At 46.3% G+C, this 19,055-nt stretch overlaps 1 protein-coding gene and 2 non-coding genes across 3 annotated transcripts; 2 read left to right on the forward strand and 1 right to left on the reverse strand.

Moving 5' to 3' along the window:
• Window positions 1-736: 736 nt before the first annotated feature.
• Window positions 737-5,310, reverse strand: phf24 (PHD finger protein 24). Its single transcript, XM_062484806.1, is given in 4 exon segments — window positions 737-787; window positions 2,147-2,332; window positions 4,873-5,226; window positions 5,228-5,310. Coding segments are annotated over 4 exon segments (672 nt in total). The 5' UTR covers window positions 5,309-5,310.
• Window positions 5,311-14,370: 9,060 nt separating this feature from the next.
• Window positions 14,371-14,464, forward strand: trnai-uau (transfer RNA isoleucine (anticodon UAU)). The gene is made up of 2 exons: window positions 14,371-14,408; window positions 14,429-14,464. It is a non-coding gene; the product is annotated as a tRNA-Ile (tRNA).
• Window positions 14,465-14,703: 239 nt separating this feature from the next.
• On the forward strand, window positions 14,704-14,797 carry trnai-uau (transfer RNA isoleucine (anticodon UAU)). The gene is made up of 2 exons: window positions 14,704-14,741; window positions 14,762-14,797. It is a non-coding gene; the product is annotated as a tRNA-Ile (tRNA).
• The last annotated feature ends 4,258 nt before the right edge of the window (window positions 14,798-19,055 follow it).

Here is a 19,055-nt window from a genome sequence, read left to right on the forward strand (position 1 = left end):
GTTTCTAATCTGTCCAGTGCGAGAGGCGAGCTGGTTATAAATGGATTACAAACGGAGGGTGAGTTCTAGGGAAACCAGAGGATTATGGAAATCAGATGACCCTTCACAGCTAATTTGGAGGTCAGAGGTCAACAGATCTAGGTCAAACTGGAGATGTACAATAGCATGTGTCTGCATGTGTTTAAATGCAAGTCTTTTCGACGTGCGTTTGACCACTGAAATATCGTTTCAACTGCACTTCCGATTGGCTATACTTTCTATATGCCCTGTGTGTATGTCGCTTTGGATAAAAGCATCTGCTAAATGAATAAAACATAAACATTTAGCAGACAGAGCGACATTCCCCAGAGGCAAGTAGGGTGAAGTGCCTTGCCCAAGGACACACCATCTTTTTGCACGGCCGGGAAATCGAACCAGCAACCTTCTGATTACTAGCCCGATTCCTTAACCGCTCAGCCACCTGACGCCTTGTGAGCAGGAGAAACCTATAATCACCAGACGGCCATCAAGGTGACACATTTGTGGCGCTGCATTTCCCAGGCTGGCACAAGCACACAGGGCTCAATACCAGTCCAAAATAATCCCCTGATTGTGAGAGCATTGATCAGCCACCGCGAGGAGACTGAGCCCTGGCTGTGGACCATGCCCACTCAATATCCACCCCAGTCAATTTCCTCTCCCGGTCACAAAACAACTCAACGACTCTGTCAGGTAAGGAACAAGATAAGCCGCCAGACTATTTGTTGAGCTGGTTTCTTACATCATTAAAGTCATAGTGGGGAAATCCCTGGGGGACAGGGGGCACATGAGCCCCCCATCCTGGGATGGGGGGCACATGAGCCCCCCATCCTGGGATGGGGGGCTCCCCCCCAATAAATCACTGTAAACATAACTATGTAATTTCAATAATATTAATAATACGCAATGAAAGCGCTTTGCTGATTATGGACACAATGGCGCTCTTTCAATGTGCTATGTGTTACAGCAGTAATTTTGGTATCCCCCTCAGGAATTGCTCTTGAGAAAATGTCATATAATGTCCCCCCCCAAAGTTGATAGCAGATTTTCGCCACTGAATAAAGCTACTGTGTGTATGTTATACACTGTATGTTGTATCAGTGGCAGTCAGGTGGCTGAGCAGTTAGGGAATCGGGCTAGTAATCTGAAGATTGGCAGTTCAATTCCCGGCCGTGTCAAATGACGTTGTGTCCTTGGGCAAAGCACTTCACCCTACTTGACTTGGGGGGAATGTCCCTGTACTTATTGTAAGTCGCTCTGGATAAGAGCGTCTGCTAAATGACTAAATTTAAATGTATCATCTCACAGTCTATGCTAATGTGTTGTTCTCTGTTCCTCTCACTCTTCAAGATATGTACTTTAGTAACTCAAAACTCGAACCGCCTACGGTTAAGTATCATAATTCGATTGTCTCTGGGTAACTTCCTAACCTGCAGTGGAAACAACAGCATACACAACAGCACACATTGTGATTACATTGTCATCTCCTCCTGACTAAAGCACAACATGTTTTGTGAACATACAGTATGTGTGTGTGTATATTGGTATATTTATCCCTGGCGTGTGTCTTCAGAGTGTGTGTGTTTGTCTGGTATGTGTCTGGGTATGGGCGTGTGTGTCTAGTATGTATGTGTGTCTGGTATATGTGTGTGTGTCTGGTATGTGTGTGTGTCTGGTATATGTGTGTGTCTGGTGTGTGTGTGTGTGTCTGGGTATGTGTGTGTGTCTGGTGTGTGTGTGTGTGTGTCTGGTGTGTGTGTGTGTGTGTCTGGTGTGTGTGTGTGTGTGTCTGGGTATGGGTATGTGTGTGTCTGGTGTGTGTGTGTGTCTGGGTATGAGTATGTGTGTGTGTCTGGTGTGTGTGTGTGTGTGTCTGGTGTGTGTGTGTGTGTCTGGGTATGTGTGTGTGTCTGGTGTGTGTGTGTGTGTGTGTCTGGGTATGGGTATGTGTGTGTGTCTGGTGTGTGTGTGTGTCTGGGTATGGGTATGTGTGTGTGTCAGGTGTGTGTGTCTGGGTATGTGTGTTTGTCTGGTGTGTGTGTGTGTGTGTCTGGGTGTGTGTGTGTGTCTGGTGTGTGTGTGTGTGTCTGGGTGTGTGTGTGTGTCTGGTGTGTGTGTGTAAACTCACACAGTAGTAGCAGCTCCAGCCAGTGGCTGTGTGTGCCGTCTCCCTCATCTCCTGCAGGGCTTCTGCCTTCAGGACGCCCATCTCCCGCAGACAGCCGTCGTGGAAGACCCGCGTGCACGTCCTGCAGGGGAACAGCACGTCGGCCGTCCACACCTCACACACCTCACACACCTCCTCGTTCACGGGCTGGTGAGTCGGACGGGATGCCGGGGGGGGGGGGGGGGGGGGGGGACAGGGGAAGGGAGATGCAGTCGGGGAAGTCATTGTCATCGTGTGAATTTTGTTTGGTTCCAGAATCAAACTTGAACATTGAGCTTCTGTTTAATGGCTGCTTCAGGTTCTAGGAATCTAGAATCTCAAATCTCAGAGTCCTGATTTCAGTTCATTCACTCCAGACACCATTAGCAGGCAGAGCATGTTCTCCCATCAATACGATCGGGAACACTGAAACCCGGAAGTCTGAACGCCACACTGTCACTGCCAACTCCCTCTCTCTCTCTCTCTCTCTCTCTCTCTCTCTCTCTCTCTCTCTCTCTCTCTCTCTCTCTCTCTCTCTCTCTCTCTCTCTCTCTCTCTCTCTCTCTCTCTCTCTCTCTCTCTCTCTCTCTCTCTCTCTCTCTCCTCTCTCCCTCGTCCTCTCTCTCTTTATCTCTCTCTCTCTCTCTCTCTCTCTCTCTCTCTCCCTCCCTCTCCTCTCTCTCCCTCTCTCTTTCTCTATCTATCTCTCTCTCTCTGTGTCCATCTGTTATGGAGCTCTGCCTTCTGTGTCACAGCCAAGGTCGTCTCTGAGAAACCTTAGAAACCCACGACGAGAGGAGACGAAATCCTGCCACGAGGAGACGCCAGCCAGGAGAGAGAGAGCAGCGCAGCCTCTCCTGATGTGGCACAGAACACGCATGCACTTTACAGGCTTGTTTCTTAACGTCAAAATGTAACAGTCTAACCAACCTTTTGGAAAGACTGCGTGTGAGTCATCCATCCTTTGAGTTGATGATTACAGTGAATTAGTAAAGGGGCTGACAATTGTTCATGGATTCTACCCTGGGTATTGAGTGAGCTGCGATTGCCTGCCGATGTGTAATTATTTTTGGCAAGTCCTTGATGACCAAAAAGTATTCATAAAAGTAAAATCTATTGTGAAAATGACTCAAATATCTAATTCAAAGATGCTACAGTATCAAAAAATAGTTACTTACAGGGACTCTATGTGACCCCACTTTTTTATTCAAACATCATTTTGTAAACGATGTGCTAAAACAATACGTTTGTGTTGATGCACACAGGCTATAACACCTTAGGATGTCTCACAGACTGTGAAGATAACTTCTTTATCAAGTAAGAGTCGTTGGATTCAAAGAAAGTACAATGGTTTAATGCTTGCCAGCAAGGAGACAAGTCTGATCGCAATACAAAGTTTGTCTGGTTCACAAGTCGTCATGTAAGACCATTTAAACATATTGGTGAGAAGTCCCCTCCCCTGAATATTAGCTGTCAATGTGAACGATCCCAGAGACAGAGTGCGCGTGTGCGCGTGGAAACTTACTGAGTTCTCTAAACACATTTATTGCACCTCTAGTATGATAATGGTCAACCTAGGTCAGTTTGTTTACGTAAGCCTAGTGTCATCTATAGGACATGTGGGGAGAGGGTTCTCTGCTGGCAAAGAATGCTAAACAGTATTTTCAGAATATAACGTTACATTCTAAATTTCTCCGACACAGACTGACTGTGAGAAAATATTTCAGCATTTCTACTGCATTAGTAGTACTAGGAAGTAGCTTTACATGTTGACAGTTGGTATCGCATTAATCCATACGCCAAACAACAGCTCAATCATGAATCAACTTTCCCTGCAGTCATCGGCAGTAGCAGTGCACCAGCATGTGTTGCTCTGACTCAGCTCCTATTTCATAACACAAACTGTAAAAATGTTACTATTTAGCGCTTGCATTAGTACCGAAGAGCTATAGCCTCTCTTTTCTCTTTTGATGACGGTGATTTAAAAGCACGGCCTGCCTCTCAGAGAGTCGGGAGGTTTTCCTCCAATCAGCTAACAGCCTGGGGATGAGTCTGCCCCCCCCCCCCCGCCCCCCGGCTCCCATCGCCACGGCGACCCCAATTAGTCAGCGCCGACCTGGACGGCGGGACGTGCCCCCCTCCTCTGAGCTTGAGTGGGACACCCACAGAGCCCTCGCTGTGAGGAGCTGCCGTTTCACACACACACTCACCACACACACACACCACACACACACGCACTATACACACACGCACCACACACACACTTACCACAGAAGAAGAGCTGCCGTTTCACACACACATTCACCACACACACACGCACCACACACACACGCACCACAGAAGAAGAGCTGACCTATCACAACCAGACACCACAACAGAACAGCTCCTGAACCACACACAAACACCAAAGCTTGCCTGCAAAAGTAACTAAAAATGTAATTAAAAATGACTTTTTATAATTAATTAAAACAAACACCAGCGTTATGTCACCTTGAGCAAGTAGTGCAACTCATCCTCTCTACAGCTGCAGCTAACGTCTCAACAACCAACAAAAAGCAACCTTCGGGAAGGGGAGTCAAACCCGTCCTGTCCCAATGTCAAGCGTCTAACAGACATCTCGTGAAGGTCAAATCCCCAGGATTGTCAAAAAGAAAACAGTGGTTACGATGATCCCTGGTACAGGTAAACATGATCCAGGCTGGGCTTACCTGCTCCATCTGACCCAGGTCCACCTCCATAGGCTGCCCGTCGTTGGCGTCTCTCTTGGGACGAACGAATGCCGGCGGGGTGAGCTGGTGCCGGCTCTTGTCCAGATCCTCAGGCTCCACCCCTTTGCCGTCCCGCAGCCTGGACCAGGCCTCCTGGTTCACCTTGCACTCGTCCCTGGCGTGGCACGAGGCAGGCGTGGAGGTCGACGCTCCCGCCTTGCCGTCTGTCTCTCTCTGCTCCACCTCCTGTTTCTCCTGGTCGGCGGCGGGGCCCCTCGCCGGGGCGGAGGCCGAGCCGGGGCCGTCCCCCTCGCCCCCGGAGCCGTCGGCGTGGTCGGCCGGGGACGGGGCGGGGGCGGTCCCTCAGCCCCTCTTTGAAGGCGGAGACGACGCTGCATTTCTGCACCTGCTGCTTCTTGGACATCAGCACTCCCATTGGCTGTGGAGAGAGGGGGGGGGGGGAAGGGGGAGGGGAGGAGGGGAGGGGGGGGGAGAAGTTCTGAAGCTGTTTCTCGAATCAAAGTCTTGGGGATTGCAGCGGAGGAAAACGAAGATCTTCATCGGTAATCAGTGTGTGTGTATCTCCATGGGTGTGTGTGTGTGTGTGTGGGTGCGAGCATGTGCGTGTGTTGTGGTATAGCTAATGACTCCATTCTCAGATCCCCTGATTGATCTATTTGTGCTATAAGCTGAGCCGGTCCTGGACAGCTGCCTTTACTCCTCATTAATCACGACTGATCGCCGCATGAAGCAACTTTAATGAACGCAACCTTTATGGAAGACGCCATCGACAAATCAACACGAGGAAAGGAAGGGAAGCTGGAAAAAAACGAAACAAACCTTCCCACCTGTAACAACAACCCTGGGGAAGCGGAAAATAACTGAAAAATCTACTCTGATGCTTCCCTCATTGAAAACGCTGCTGTTTGTGTGCATTCAAGTTGATTACACAGAGCTTAGAAGCCTAGTGTCATGCCCGGAAACGCAATCTCATTCAGACACGCTCTGGATGAAAGCTCATGTGAAATCCGATCCCGTCGACAGTAGTACAACAGGAGTTCTGCTTTACTTTCCGGCTGCACCAATGGGCTGCTTGCTTTGGGTTGATGCCCAGGTGTGTATTTACAGGACACCTGACTGCACAGTTTTCTCTGGTTGAATCAGAACTGTGCAGCTCAGCTCATGTGTGCTGGAGGAGGAGGAAGGCAGGGTAGAAGCCTGTACTTACTGTAAGTCGCTCTGGATAACAGCGTCTGCTGTTATCCATTAATCTCACTGGCTGTGAGGATGTGTCCCTGTGAGGATGTGTCCCTGTCAGGATGTGTTCCTGTCAGGATGTGTTCCTGTCAGGATGTGTCCCTGTTCCTCCTGCTCATGTGCAGTAGGACAGAGAGACTGTGTCAGTCGTGCTGACTGGCTGTCTGGTGTGTGTCGATATGAAACAGGAAACGTTAACTAATGTCTAAGTTTTGAGGGCATTTCAAGGGAGCTTAGCGAGTAGGACTTAAGACGTTTCTAAGTCCTCAGATGAAACAAAAAACAGTGAGCGCTGTGGGTTTTTAATGCGACATCACAGGTCAAGAGATAGTGAGCACAGCAAATAATTACGCGAAGGAGACGGCGTGCGGAGAGCTCCCTGCAAACAGAGATAAGCAGTAGCCAGGACCGGCCAGCTCACGTCATGATCACCGTTTCCCATGATGCCTAGCGTACCGGGGTGTTTTTTGCGATGTGACGCTCAGAGCAGAGGGCAGGCCAGACCGAACCCAGATGCAGGATCAGACGACATCTCTGGCAGTGAAAACTGACTTCCTAACTGGCTAGCCCCCCGCACCCCTCTCCTGCGGGGAACCAAAGCTAGATTTGCCACTGCCCCGAGACTGACTCCAGCATCCCTCAGTGCTTTGAGGTTAACTTATGAATTTGAAATGAGGTCCTTATTATTTTCTTCTCTGGGAGAGTGGGATCTGACACAAATGGGTCAGCGCTTTGATACCTCTCCACATCAAACGCAAAAGAGGAACGTGATCCTTGGTTGTCAAGTAGGACTTCAAACCCCGGAGGAACTGTGAAATGCTAAATGCATAACAACATGACTTGCAGTACAATTTCACAGGATTAAACACCTGCATCTCAACGACAGTAAAATGTTGAACATCGGCGGCAAAATACTTCAGTGGAGAGCCTTGTCAAAGGATTTTACTCACTGTAACTGCTGAATAGCTTGTGTTTACCGGGTCTGGAAGTACTTCCAGATGAGGTTGAGAGGAAGGTACACTATTATTATCTCAGGAGTCTGTGTGTGACTGTGAATACATCAAATCACCTGCCAGATATCATCCACTCCCTAAATCGATGTGAGGCTTCTCGAACACAGCCAGGATTTCACATCTTTTCTTGACGATTATTATCATAATTCTGCTTAGCATTCAGCTGGGGAACCAGGCTGACGTGGAGGTCCTTCTGCCCAGCCTGGGTGCTCTTGACCGGGAGCAGCTGTCTCCTCTGTCGCCCCCATGGAGCTTTCCCTCCCAGACCCCTCTGAATGATTTAAGTGCCCCTGGATAAAAAAAGAACCGGATGATGGGAAGAAAAACATGGCCACTCCTCAGGGCAGGACCCGACATGTGACAGAGAAGCCCGGTCTAACGCACTGCGACAGCGAACCATCTCACAGCGACTCTGGAGATGTTTTTCTTTTGGAGGCATGCTTCTGTCGAACGCGTAAATCGAGACTCTGGAAGACTCAGGATGTATGTCACCTAAATCTCTGATTCAATTCTGCTTTTGGTTTCTTTGTGGTGAGGTGCGGGAGCGGTGATTGGTGAATCTGCAAGGCTGAAGAGCTCTCGAAGACCCATCCTTTGGTGCTAATGACCGTGGGCCACATGATCACTCAGGCGCTTTTGAATGCTAAGTTTGTCTGCATTTCAAAGGTGTGGTTATTTGAAGTATTTCCATATGCCTTGTTGTCGCTTTCATGTGTATATAAATATTGATGTTGCACAGTTTGTCAGCTCCAAGACTTGATTAACATTTAACGTTCCATAAAGCAAAGAATATAAAGGGGCACACAACAGGATCTAGATTTCTATGAAATGTTAATGTTTTTAGGAGATGGCAACAGTAATGCTCTTTAGACTGTCATGCTCACTCTTTCATTCTCTCTCTCTCTCTCTCTCTCTCTCTCTCTCTCTCTCTCTCTCTCTCTCTCTCTCTCTCTCTCTCTCTCTCTCTCTCTCTCTCTCTCTCTCTCTCTCTCTCTCTCTCTCTCTCTCTCTCTCTCTCTCTCTCTCTCTCTCTCTTGCTCTCTTTAGCTCTCTCTCTGTAATCCTGTTGTTGACTGTCCACTCCCCGGTGGTCAGATATGATATTTCTAACCAGATCATGTTTGGTAGCACCATCCTAGCTCCCTGCAGAGTGGAGGAAAGATAAACATAACCAAGTCGAACAGCCAGCGCCACTAAACCCCTAACCTGAACTCAATATCTTTATTTCACTTCCTGCACAGTACCATAGAAATCACATCAATCACTTTAGAACACTGATGTGTTGGAGAAAGTGTATTTGTATCGTTGTGCCACAGCATGAATGTGTGGCAAACAGGAAATTAATCTTGAGCTTAGGGTCTGAATGGTTGGTGGCTGCAGGCTGTGTCAGTGGCTCCGGACACCTTGGGACGTCCATTAGTATTCAGGAAGAATCGTCCTCTGCACAGGTGTCACAGTGGAAGGCATCAGGGCAAAGCCCAGACGACAGCCGGCTTTATCTTTCCAGACAAAAAAGTCAAACACTTTAGAGAAACCGTCAGACAATAAAAGCCACCCGATGATTTAAAGCAGTTTTCATGTTTTCATACTGGCCAAAGAAACACATACTGGACGGACTTTTTGCAAAGGCCAAAATTCTAAGATGCCTTTCTACGGACACGGTATTGGATCCTGATAGGGTGGGCTGCCTCTCAGTACGCAGTGTGTTTTGGATGGGACTGTTGATATGTTTTTTCTCTCCAGACCCTTCTCTGATGGTGGTATGTGCTGATTAGAAGTCTTCCCTTCAACCCTTGTTTTGAGGGGGAGCATTGATGAATGGAGGACTCACAAAGCATTTCTGTGCATGGGAATCAAGGCCCATTAGCCAGAGATCCCATCCACAGACCAGCAGAGCAAAGACCTGGAACTAATGACACTAACGAGTTCAGCTCGTCCCATCCTTAGTTAGTGAGAAGAATAGCACACACACACACACCAAAAACCTACCAAGCTAACTGCTGGACTTTCGTCACCTCGAAATCGTAATATCTGTCTCAAGCTAGCCACCAGTGGTCTTCAGTTTGTAATATAACACCTCCTCTCCTGCTCTCTCTCTATGTCTCTCTCTCTCTCTCCCCCTGGCAGTACTCCTTTCCATTGTTACACCAACACCTTTCTCCTCCGGGCCCTGGGGGGGGGGGGGGGGGGGGGCTGTGCTAGTTTGCAGCCAGCACAGGGGGGCAGAGCATGGGGAGTTGATATTCCGCTGGTGAGCCGTCTGACGGGCAACGGGGGGGGGGCACCAGGATGTGGTGGAATTTAAATCTAAATGCATCTTTGGAGTGGAGCCCCCAGTTGGCATTCAGATGGCAGACAGAGAGAGTGTACCAGCCAATGCCCTGAGAGGAGGGCAGACAATGGGCTCAGTGAGGGCCAGCAGCAGGGGAAACAAGAGAATGCAGGGGACTTTCACAGACTGTGGAGCAGGACTTGATCTGCAGCTACTTGACACACACACACAGGCCCAGGAACTTGGGAGCTGGCTACCCCAAAATAGCTCCTAGATACAGGGGGTTCTGTCCTTGGGAAAGGGGGTGTTGGATGTGGGAACTATACATGGTTGAGCTTGGCCTGTGACGTATCTGCTGTGCTGTGGAGCAGACCATGATTCAGATGTGCCTGTGTCATCACCTGAAGCCATCAAGCTAATTGCCCTGGCAGGGGTGTCTTTCTCCCAAAATAGTGTGGAAAACTCTAGGTGGGTGATTAATGAAAGTCTTTAGTCTTACAATATCAACGTGTGTCCACGTTGCCGCTATCTAACAGTGAGTGTTTCATCATCAAACTATACTCGGCCTACAGTGAAAAATGAGAGGCACTTCATTCAAAATGTTCGTACATCGCGTCGATGCAATCAAGTTATTTATGTAGCCTAACCTGTGATGTATTTAGCTTCCTCGTGGACAAGTCCGATATTCGACGTTTTTTAACGCAGGAATTATGTTGCCTACGTCTGCGAAGGTTATAAAACCCCGACAAATGATGATGTACGGCGCGCGTCCACACCCGTCTCGGAGACTGACCTAATCACACAATTCAGAGCAACTTTACTCAGACACAAAACATCACCTCGCTACTTCTTTCAGCAAATAGATAGATGGGTAACAAGGTTATAGGCTAAAAGCAATATTAAATGATAAACAACATCTGTCAAACAGCAAGAGACCGTTATTATTGTTGGCGTGCCAATCAACATGATGTGAAACGCTACGTTTTAACACGGGACAGTGTCGCGCTCGTGCATGTCATAGGTAATGGGAGAACGGACAATCGCCTTACCTTTGATATCTGAAAACACTCTGTCCGAGACTTGGAACTTCCTTGTTGCTCAGGGACGACTTCCCAGCATCGCAAGGATTCGCCTGAATGAAGTGGACTATTTGCGCCTTCACTGGTGAGTTCCTACTCAAAAACAGTATAATCCGCTAGACAATGAACACAGTTCTAAACCGTCAATAACGAAAACTTCTGTTAGATCACAGTGAGCAGCGAGGAGTCTTTGAAGGAGACTGGACAGCTCCAGTGCTGAAATCTTCTCGCCAATCGCTCGTATTACACCGAGAGCGAACGTGTTGACTAGCTCGGTCGCAGGGAGCGCCCTGAGAGACTGTACCCCCCTCTTCACGATGACAGCTACAACGAAGTTGTACCCTTGGTAACGGTTTCTACTGCTGGACTAAGAGACCACGATCCTTTACAGTCAGTCGTGAGCTTTGACGAGTCTGACAAGTTGAGGACAATGCAGCCCTTGATTGGCCAGGATGCATCTCTCAAAAATGACGTTGATACCGGCATAGCCAAATAACAATAACCTTGCAGAATAAGTTAGAACGTCAATAGAGAGATATTCTGTGGGCTCGTGGACACTAGCTCAGCCTCACAACTGAAGTAACATAACACCCAATTGCACCAATATGCATATTTCATCAAATCCCTTCAAGAAATCTCATATTTCTTTAAAATAACGTCACATAATCCACGAAAATGTTGCATACTGAGGGAGCATATCATGCATTCTGACACAACTACATGGTTTAGGCCAGGGGTAGGCAATCCTGGTCCTCGAGAGCCCCTGTCCTGCATGTTTTAGATGTTTCCCTGCTCCAGCACACCTGATTCAAATGAATGGTCATTACCCGGCTTCCACAGAGCTTGATAACAACCCATTCATTTGAAACAGGTGTGCTGGAGCAGGGAAACATCTAAAACATGCAGGACAGGGGGTACTTGAGGACCAGGGTTGATAACCACTGGACTACTGTATGGGTTCATAACCACACAGTATTTGCTCGTGTTCAAGTGTGTGGAAGGGCTCCAAAGCATTCTGGGTTTAAACAGAGGCCTCTGCATTATTCATGTGGAGGGAAATGCGTTCTGACCCACAATTCTCTGGGAGCGTCACCACACAGCAGGGGGGAGCAGGGAAAGGAGGACTGGAAACACGATCCCTGCCGACCTCCAATCATTCATCCATGAGTCGCCACGGTGACAAGTAGGCCACCTCCAGGAGAACCTCATTCATAAGATATGAGGATTCCTGTTTTTGTTGTTGTTATTATTAGACGTTGTGACCTGAGGGTATGGTGGAAGTCGACACGTGCTGCTCTTGAGACGGGACGGAATGAAGAGACATTTGGAATTCGCCGTCGAGCCAATCATCTTGCTGAGTCACGGCCTTCTCGTCGTCGCCTCTCCCCATTCTGAGGTCAGGGAGAAACGAACCGCGCTTCTCGCAAGAGCGGAAGAACGACGATGATTCGGAGTTCATTACCGCGTCCGAGTCAGGGCAGGAGTGGAGCCCTAATGAAGACAAACGTTGCGGAGAAAGCCAAACTGAAGCACTCTGAACCAAAGCAGCCTGGGAAACCAAACACTAGCGGGTATTCTCCTCTGCGTTTGGCCTGGGATGGGCACCACAGAACACAGGCAGTCATGATTAGCAGTCCATCCACCATGCAATCGAATTGCCATTAGCATCTATTTGGCAGGATGTGTGAGAATAGCTTTGGCTGCTCTCTACATTACCATGATGAAGCGCGCCAACTAGCTGCCAGCGTCCAAGTTCCTGGACAGGAATCAGTCTCTCGTCTCCCCTGGTTTGGCTTCATCTGAGAAGACTCCCCCTTCTCATGGCCTGTCCACCTTTGATAAGACGATGACATTTACACAGGGATTTCATCACGCAGACAGGATGAACTCATTGGATTACCACTATGTCAATTCGGTTGAATCTTGACAGTCAGTTGGTCTTGGTGGTTCATCCAACCACACATCCATCCAACAAAATATATAAATCTAAAATACAGTTTCTGTCATGTATGGAAATAAAAGCTTGATAAGCTGTGGTGGTTTGAGAGCATGTTGACCAGGGGCACACAGAACAATGGAGGAAAAGGTTGGGTGCACCCCCAGGATTCAAAAACACAAAACAAATAGAACACAATGTCCTTTAAGAGAAACCAGGCAGACTTTCATTCCTCAAGCCCTTGCACTAAACCATCATTTTGATCCGATCAAGTTTCCTCTGACAGTGAACAGACCACGCTACAACAGATGCACAGTACTGATACAGCTCTCCTGGCTCCAGGGACAGTCAGTTGGCATCTCTCATGTTTATAAAAGACTGTTGTAATTTCTTTGGCTCGTCGTTTTACAAAGCGCCGTCTTGCATAGTTCTGTGAAATCTACCCAGTTCGCATTACTGATCGCACTTTGTCACTTCAGAGACACACAGTCCACAAATATAAGTCAATGAGGCATGGCTCCAGAGCAATATTAGAAAGCTTTTACTTATTTGTTTACATCGCAGCTCCCCTTGTGTTTAATGGCTGCATGTTTGACGTGTGAATTAAATATTCTCATCCACACAGCTGAACTGAATGGCAGTGAGGATGAGGGTGAGAGACAGACTAGTTTAATTTGACTTCCCAGCATGATCTCATTAACCGGAATATGATCCAACTATGCAACCCGATGCCCCCTGGTAGAAAGTGTTTTGTAAAGACTTCAAGTGCTGAAAGAGTGGTTCTCTGCTCTATGTTCGAGTTCGAGAACTTAATTCATCATTCCTGATGTATTGGATCATTTTGATGGGTTTGCACATCTCTATATGAAAGGGATCATCATTCTTAGATTGTAAAACATTTAGGGTTCACAGAATCCCTAAACCTATCTTGAAATCGTGGAGGTAGGTTGCAGTAGCCGGTTGATGACCATGCCAAGGCTGTTGCCAAGCAACAAAGCGGCCCCCCAAGTGATTTAGATGTGCTCCAAATTATTAAATATTGTTCTTTCAAAAGTTTAGAATATGACTGCAGATTTAAAAGGCTTGACCCAATTTGATATACAGGTCTAGTCTGTAACCTGATTGGCACTGAACAATCTCACTTTCCCACTTGTTATCTAAGAGACTGCCTGCTGTCTCTCCCAAAACAGATCATAACCCACTCCTCAAAATTTGGAGTGGTAATTGAATTTGGGTCCTAAGTGCTGAAATGTGATATATATAGTGCAACGATGTGTTCATATCTGCATTGATATATGTTCTATATTACTTAATCATCTTTTATGAATTCAACAATGGAAAGGCACTTCACTGTCTTCAAACATTATTCTTGCATGTGAGATGTCTATCTTTGGGACCAAACCCATTGATAATCACAATGAATCGTATCATTTGTTTAGTTTCTTATCTTAACCGTTTGGTTCCCAGATTGTAGAACCAGTCCAATCTCACCCAGCCCAGTAAGACAACATTCATCCCACTGTGAAGCAGGATTGTGCACCAGCTACCACAAAGCCATTATGAACCACAATCATCCATTAGGCCCAGAGAGAGGTGAGGCAAGCAGAATCGCTGACAGCTTGAGCAGTGAATTAAATTAAACGTATCACACATTTCTGCCTATTTATGGCTCCGTTGGAGTATTGGGGACAGGCTATTACTTCTCTAAACCCAAAAAGAGATGTACTCAATGTATCTCCCTGGTAATACCAAATACAAACACAGAGACACACACACAACGATATATTTTCTACATCCATCTCCTCATTGATGTTTAACTAGTCGTCAGGTCAGGAACAAAAGATTTATATCAGCTGATTAACTGTATGTATTACATAGGCCTAGGAAGTAACGCTGCAGTGTAATTGAACTGGAATCCTCTGACACATTCGAACCCGAAGTGCTCCAGTGGCGCAATCGGTTAGCGCGCGGTACTTATAAGACAGTAATCTGCAGAGCGATGCCGAGGTTGTGAGTTCGAGCCTCACCTGGAGCAATTACTATTTGATCAATCTTTGATTTGTAAATCTAAAATAACAAAAGTAGAAACTTCCCATTCGAAAACTTCTCTAGTGGCGCAGTCTGTTAGTGCGCGGTACTTATAACACAGAAATCTGCAGTGATGCCGAGGTTGTGAATTCAAGCCGCATCTGGAACCTTTTGGACGATCTTTAATTGTTAGCTGACCATGGATGCCAGGGATTGGATTTGACTATAAATAAAATATACGCATCTGCTCCAGTGGCGCAATCGGTTAGCGCGCGGTACTTATAAGACAGTAATCTGCAGAGCGATGCCGAGGTTGTGAGTTCGAGCCTCACCTAGAGCAAGTTCTATTGGATGAAAGCGAATACGCTTGAGTCATTATCTACACATCAAACAAAACGGTATGGGTCAGGAGTTTTGTCAATTTCAGTTATTTTTGTATTTTTATTTTATTCTATATGTGGTGCCACGTCAATTCAGTCACCTACTTCCTTTTTTCAAAATCATCTTTTCTTTGCCACTGTCCATCACACGACCATAACCAAGAGCTGTGTTTGTAATTCAGAACTTGAACCATCCAATTGCCCCACTTATGGTTTGAATAGGTTGTCTACTGTTCTGCGGGCTACCGTCGATTCTAGTCATCATACACACAAACAAGAAGCAGCTGCGTTGTAGCTGCCCCTCCCGTAGATCGAGACAGGAAGCAGAAAGAGTGGGGGGAATTCAAATGAAATGAAATCATCCCTGGCACAATGGTACAAGTAGCATCATCAGAAATGCAATTAGCAGCTTAAAATGATTGGTCACAGAATATCAAACTGTGTAATGGAGGATGATTGCACTTCATGCACCTCATCGGCAGTTTGCGCTGATTTAGCCTTGTCAACGTAGCTGACTACGACCCATAAACACCAGCACTTTGAAGCCTCCGTATTGATTTTACTGCATGATGGATGAGCAGGTGATGGATGGAGCACCTTTCATCACCAAAGTGAAACTCTGACTTGCTTTTCATGGAGACCTGTGTTGTCCTGCCAAACCCATATTTCATGTCTCTTTTCCTACCTTTGCATTTAACGTCAGTGACTTCAAAGTAGGGTCACAGTCTACTCAAGTGCTTAGGCCTGCATGCATAGCAACAGTAAAATAATTCCCTAAATAGCCTATGCTTTTGATTAAGCCACACTTTGAATAAGAAAAAGGTGGTAAAATCAAAATTGTATTACGCTAAATTCGTGTGTCAGAAACAGATTAAAAGGGCTTTTGAAGATGCTGTTACCGCCTTAGGACGAGAATAGAAACAGGGCCAGAATAAGCTTTTGGACAAAAATAGATGCGTTTTTAAATACTATTTTTACACCAAAGAACAGTGTAACTGACATCTCTAAGAAATGTACACAACCTCCCAAAACCGCAGTGTCTAATAACAGACAATACAGAACACGGAGAGTTAAATAGAAAATGGTTCCTAATTTTACTATGAAGGTGATGTTATCTGCTGGCGCTAATTGAAGTGAAGGCAACATCAGAGGCAGACTTGAGAGTGCCCTCCTAATTTAAACTTGAAAGAGCCAAGAGAATGAAGTGATTTCAATAATAAACTGTTAGAAAAATATATACACTTCTTCTAATCAATTTATTTAGGTTGTAGCGCAAGACGTTCCGGTAATTTCCATTTAACGTTTTATTTCTTGCATAATGTATTCTTTTAGCAGGTCTTGCAAGGGCACTTCACTATATGGCCGTGTCTTCTTCGTTAAAAGGTCCAATTGCTTAAAAAGTTGATCGGTAATGAATAGAAAGTGCATTAGTTTTAGATAAAGGAGAGAGAGGTCTGCTTCTATGTCTGCCAAACTGGCACAATATCCTATCTTACTGTGGCAAACATCAAACACGATATTTTAGCAACACTTAATATGTGAAAGCACCTCTTCCTGGTAATGGAAACCTTCCATATTAGCCTGATATGACTTCATGAGAATCAGAGAGGAAATGTGATAAGTGGTTTGGCTCACGCAGGTTCTGTTGTCCACGGCCCAGCCCTACCCCTTCTCAACCTTTGAAAATTATTATCAACATTTTATTTATTGTCGTTGTTTATGGTATTCTGTCGCGACCAAGGCATGGGAAATAGCCGTTAATCAATTTCCAATTAATGAATTCACTGGACGTGGTTAATGGAAAACTAAATCACTTTTGCGGTGGTGGAAGAGGAGGATCTGGCGTAGCCTATCATACGAACAGGAAGCAGTGAGACAGGGAGCTGACTGCCGGAGAAAACACACTGTTGTAATGATCTCATTAGATTCTTCCGCACATCCTCTGCAATTAGAGTACGGCTGTCTCTCCAAATCACCGGTTGTTTAATAAGCAAAATACGCCTTCTCTCCGAGGCAGCGTGACACCATGCAGACCGACAGCAACAGAGATGTGCACTGCAGGCCCGAGTCCGGCCCTATTAACCTTAGCTGTCGGGAACGGGGAAAAGACGCACAGTGACGTAGTCGTCGTTGACGTCATTGCACTGGTCCTGTGATGATGCGCTAATGTACTCGAGTCAGAAAGACAGGTTTAGCTTGCATGAATAATTAATTGTGTCGCAGGGACGGAAGAATGATGGGGGGGGGGGGGGTTGCTTATGCATTGAGAGGAGGAAAAACGTTTCCGTTTGGCCTGTAGTGTCTGTAGTGGAAGGAAATGGGTTGCCACTTATCCAGGGATGGGCTGTTATGGATTGCTTGTTTGTTGGCTAAACTCTAGTTTTTCGACATGGATACAATGTGTGTGTTAGACAGAGCAGAGAGAGAGAGAGAGAGAGAGAGAGAGAGAGAGAGAGAGAGAGAGAGAGAGAGAGAGAGAGAGATAGCGACAGAAATATCTAGGGGTCAAGTGAGCAGATCAGGACTGGCTTTCTGCCCTTAAGTGGAGGTTGTGAGTCAAATGGAACCGGATGAGTCTGATGTCCAGTACTGTAGGTTGTCTTTGGGTGCGGGGCTTAGATGTGTATTCTGAGGGATTCTTGTTGCTGGCTGTTGTCTGAGGGAAATCATCAATATCACACTTGATACTAGGGAGGCAGGTGATACTAGGGAGGCAGGAGTCAGGTGGCTGAGCGGTGAGGGAATTGGGCTAGTAATCCGAAGGTTGCCAGTTCGATTCCCGGTCATGCCAACTGACGTTGTGTCCTTGGGCAAGGCACTTCACCCTACTTGCCTCGGGGGAATGTCCCTGTACTTACTGTAAGTCGCTCTGGATAAGAGCGTCTGCTAAATGACTAAATGTAAATGTGATACTTGTGCAGATGGCAAGGTCGTCTGCTGCATCTGCTGTTCACAATCCTCCCCCACACGCCCCCCGACCCCCCTCCATCCACCCTGCCACCCCCCTAGGAGTTTTTTCTGCATGCATTGGCAGGAGACGAAAATCTGTGCTCGTGAATTTCTTTTCCGATTTTCAGTCTTATATCTGGGAAAGGCATGGATGAGACTGTTATAGGGATTAGACCGTTAGAAGGATGATACTGTTGGAGGGATGAGTCCACTGGAGGGATAAAGGATGCAGGGGATGAATTGGAGGATAACATTCAAGCCTTTGTGTCACCAAATACATTTCTGGGCCCTGTTCCTTCAAACATACATCGCTTATGACAATGTATGCTTCACTCCAACAGTTTATGGCCAGTAAAGTCAATAGGGATTTAGCCTTACATGCGTGTAGAGAGATGCATTGGTGTTTTGAAATCTGATTTAGATTTGAGTTGGAGCGATGATTCAGTTGAATCTAAAGGAAGTTGGCATCTTCAGCCAACCCATGGATATAAGAACTTATTTCTCCCTGATATGTATAGCTCCATTGGGTCGCGTAGACCACAGCAGCAGAGGAAAGCAGATAAAGATTAATTGATAATTTCCTCTCACTCTACCACAGTGAAATAATCAGAAATCTTTATTGGATTTCACTGTATATCTCTTCAATTTCCAAGCCTATACGTGCTGTTACAGTACAGACTACTTAGTCATAAGATTTCCTTACAAGATCAATCTTCTGAGAAATATAAGTCATTACTGTCTGGTTATATCCATTCTGATTTCTCCTCAGAAGTAGTTTCCCTTAAAACTGCTTTGCCATTTTACTTGCTTTATATTCTTAATTATCTTCTGATATATTAGCTATATTAACTTATATACGTTAGAGGCTTAGCAGTTATTAACTGAAAAAGTTTCTAACTTCCGCCTCGAAATTTCAAACTCTCTAATTGCCTAATACAAATCTTTCAAGGTCCAATAACTGCAGAGTTCTGATGCACCACCTAATCGGGTGGATAGCAATTACTGGGAAAACTCACTTTAGATGAAGATAAATGGACCTTTGCAGCACATACTACTGTAGAGCAAAGCACCGCTCTACCTAAGTAGTGGGAGTGGCCATGTTGTTTTCCTGTAGTATATCTCCAAGTATCGATTCCTTCCAGGAAGTCAATCAGTATCTGGCGTTGAAGATTGTGCTGTACTCTACTTCCCTCCTGCTGTGCAGGAGACATTCACCCAGCAGGAGTGTATATGTATAGGGAGTCAAATGGGCTGAGCGGTTAGGGAATT

Source organism: Osmerus eperlanus, chromosome 18 (assembly GCF_963692335.1).
Source record: "Osmerus eperlanus chromosome 18, fOsmEpe2.1, whole genome shotgun sequence".
In the NCBI taxonomy this organism is placed as follows: Eukaryota; Metazoa; Chordata; class Actinopteri; order Osmeriformes; family Osmeridae; genus Osmerus; species Osmerus eperlanus.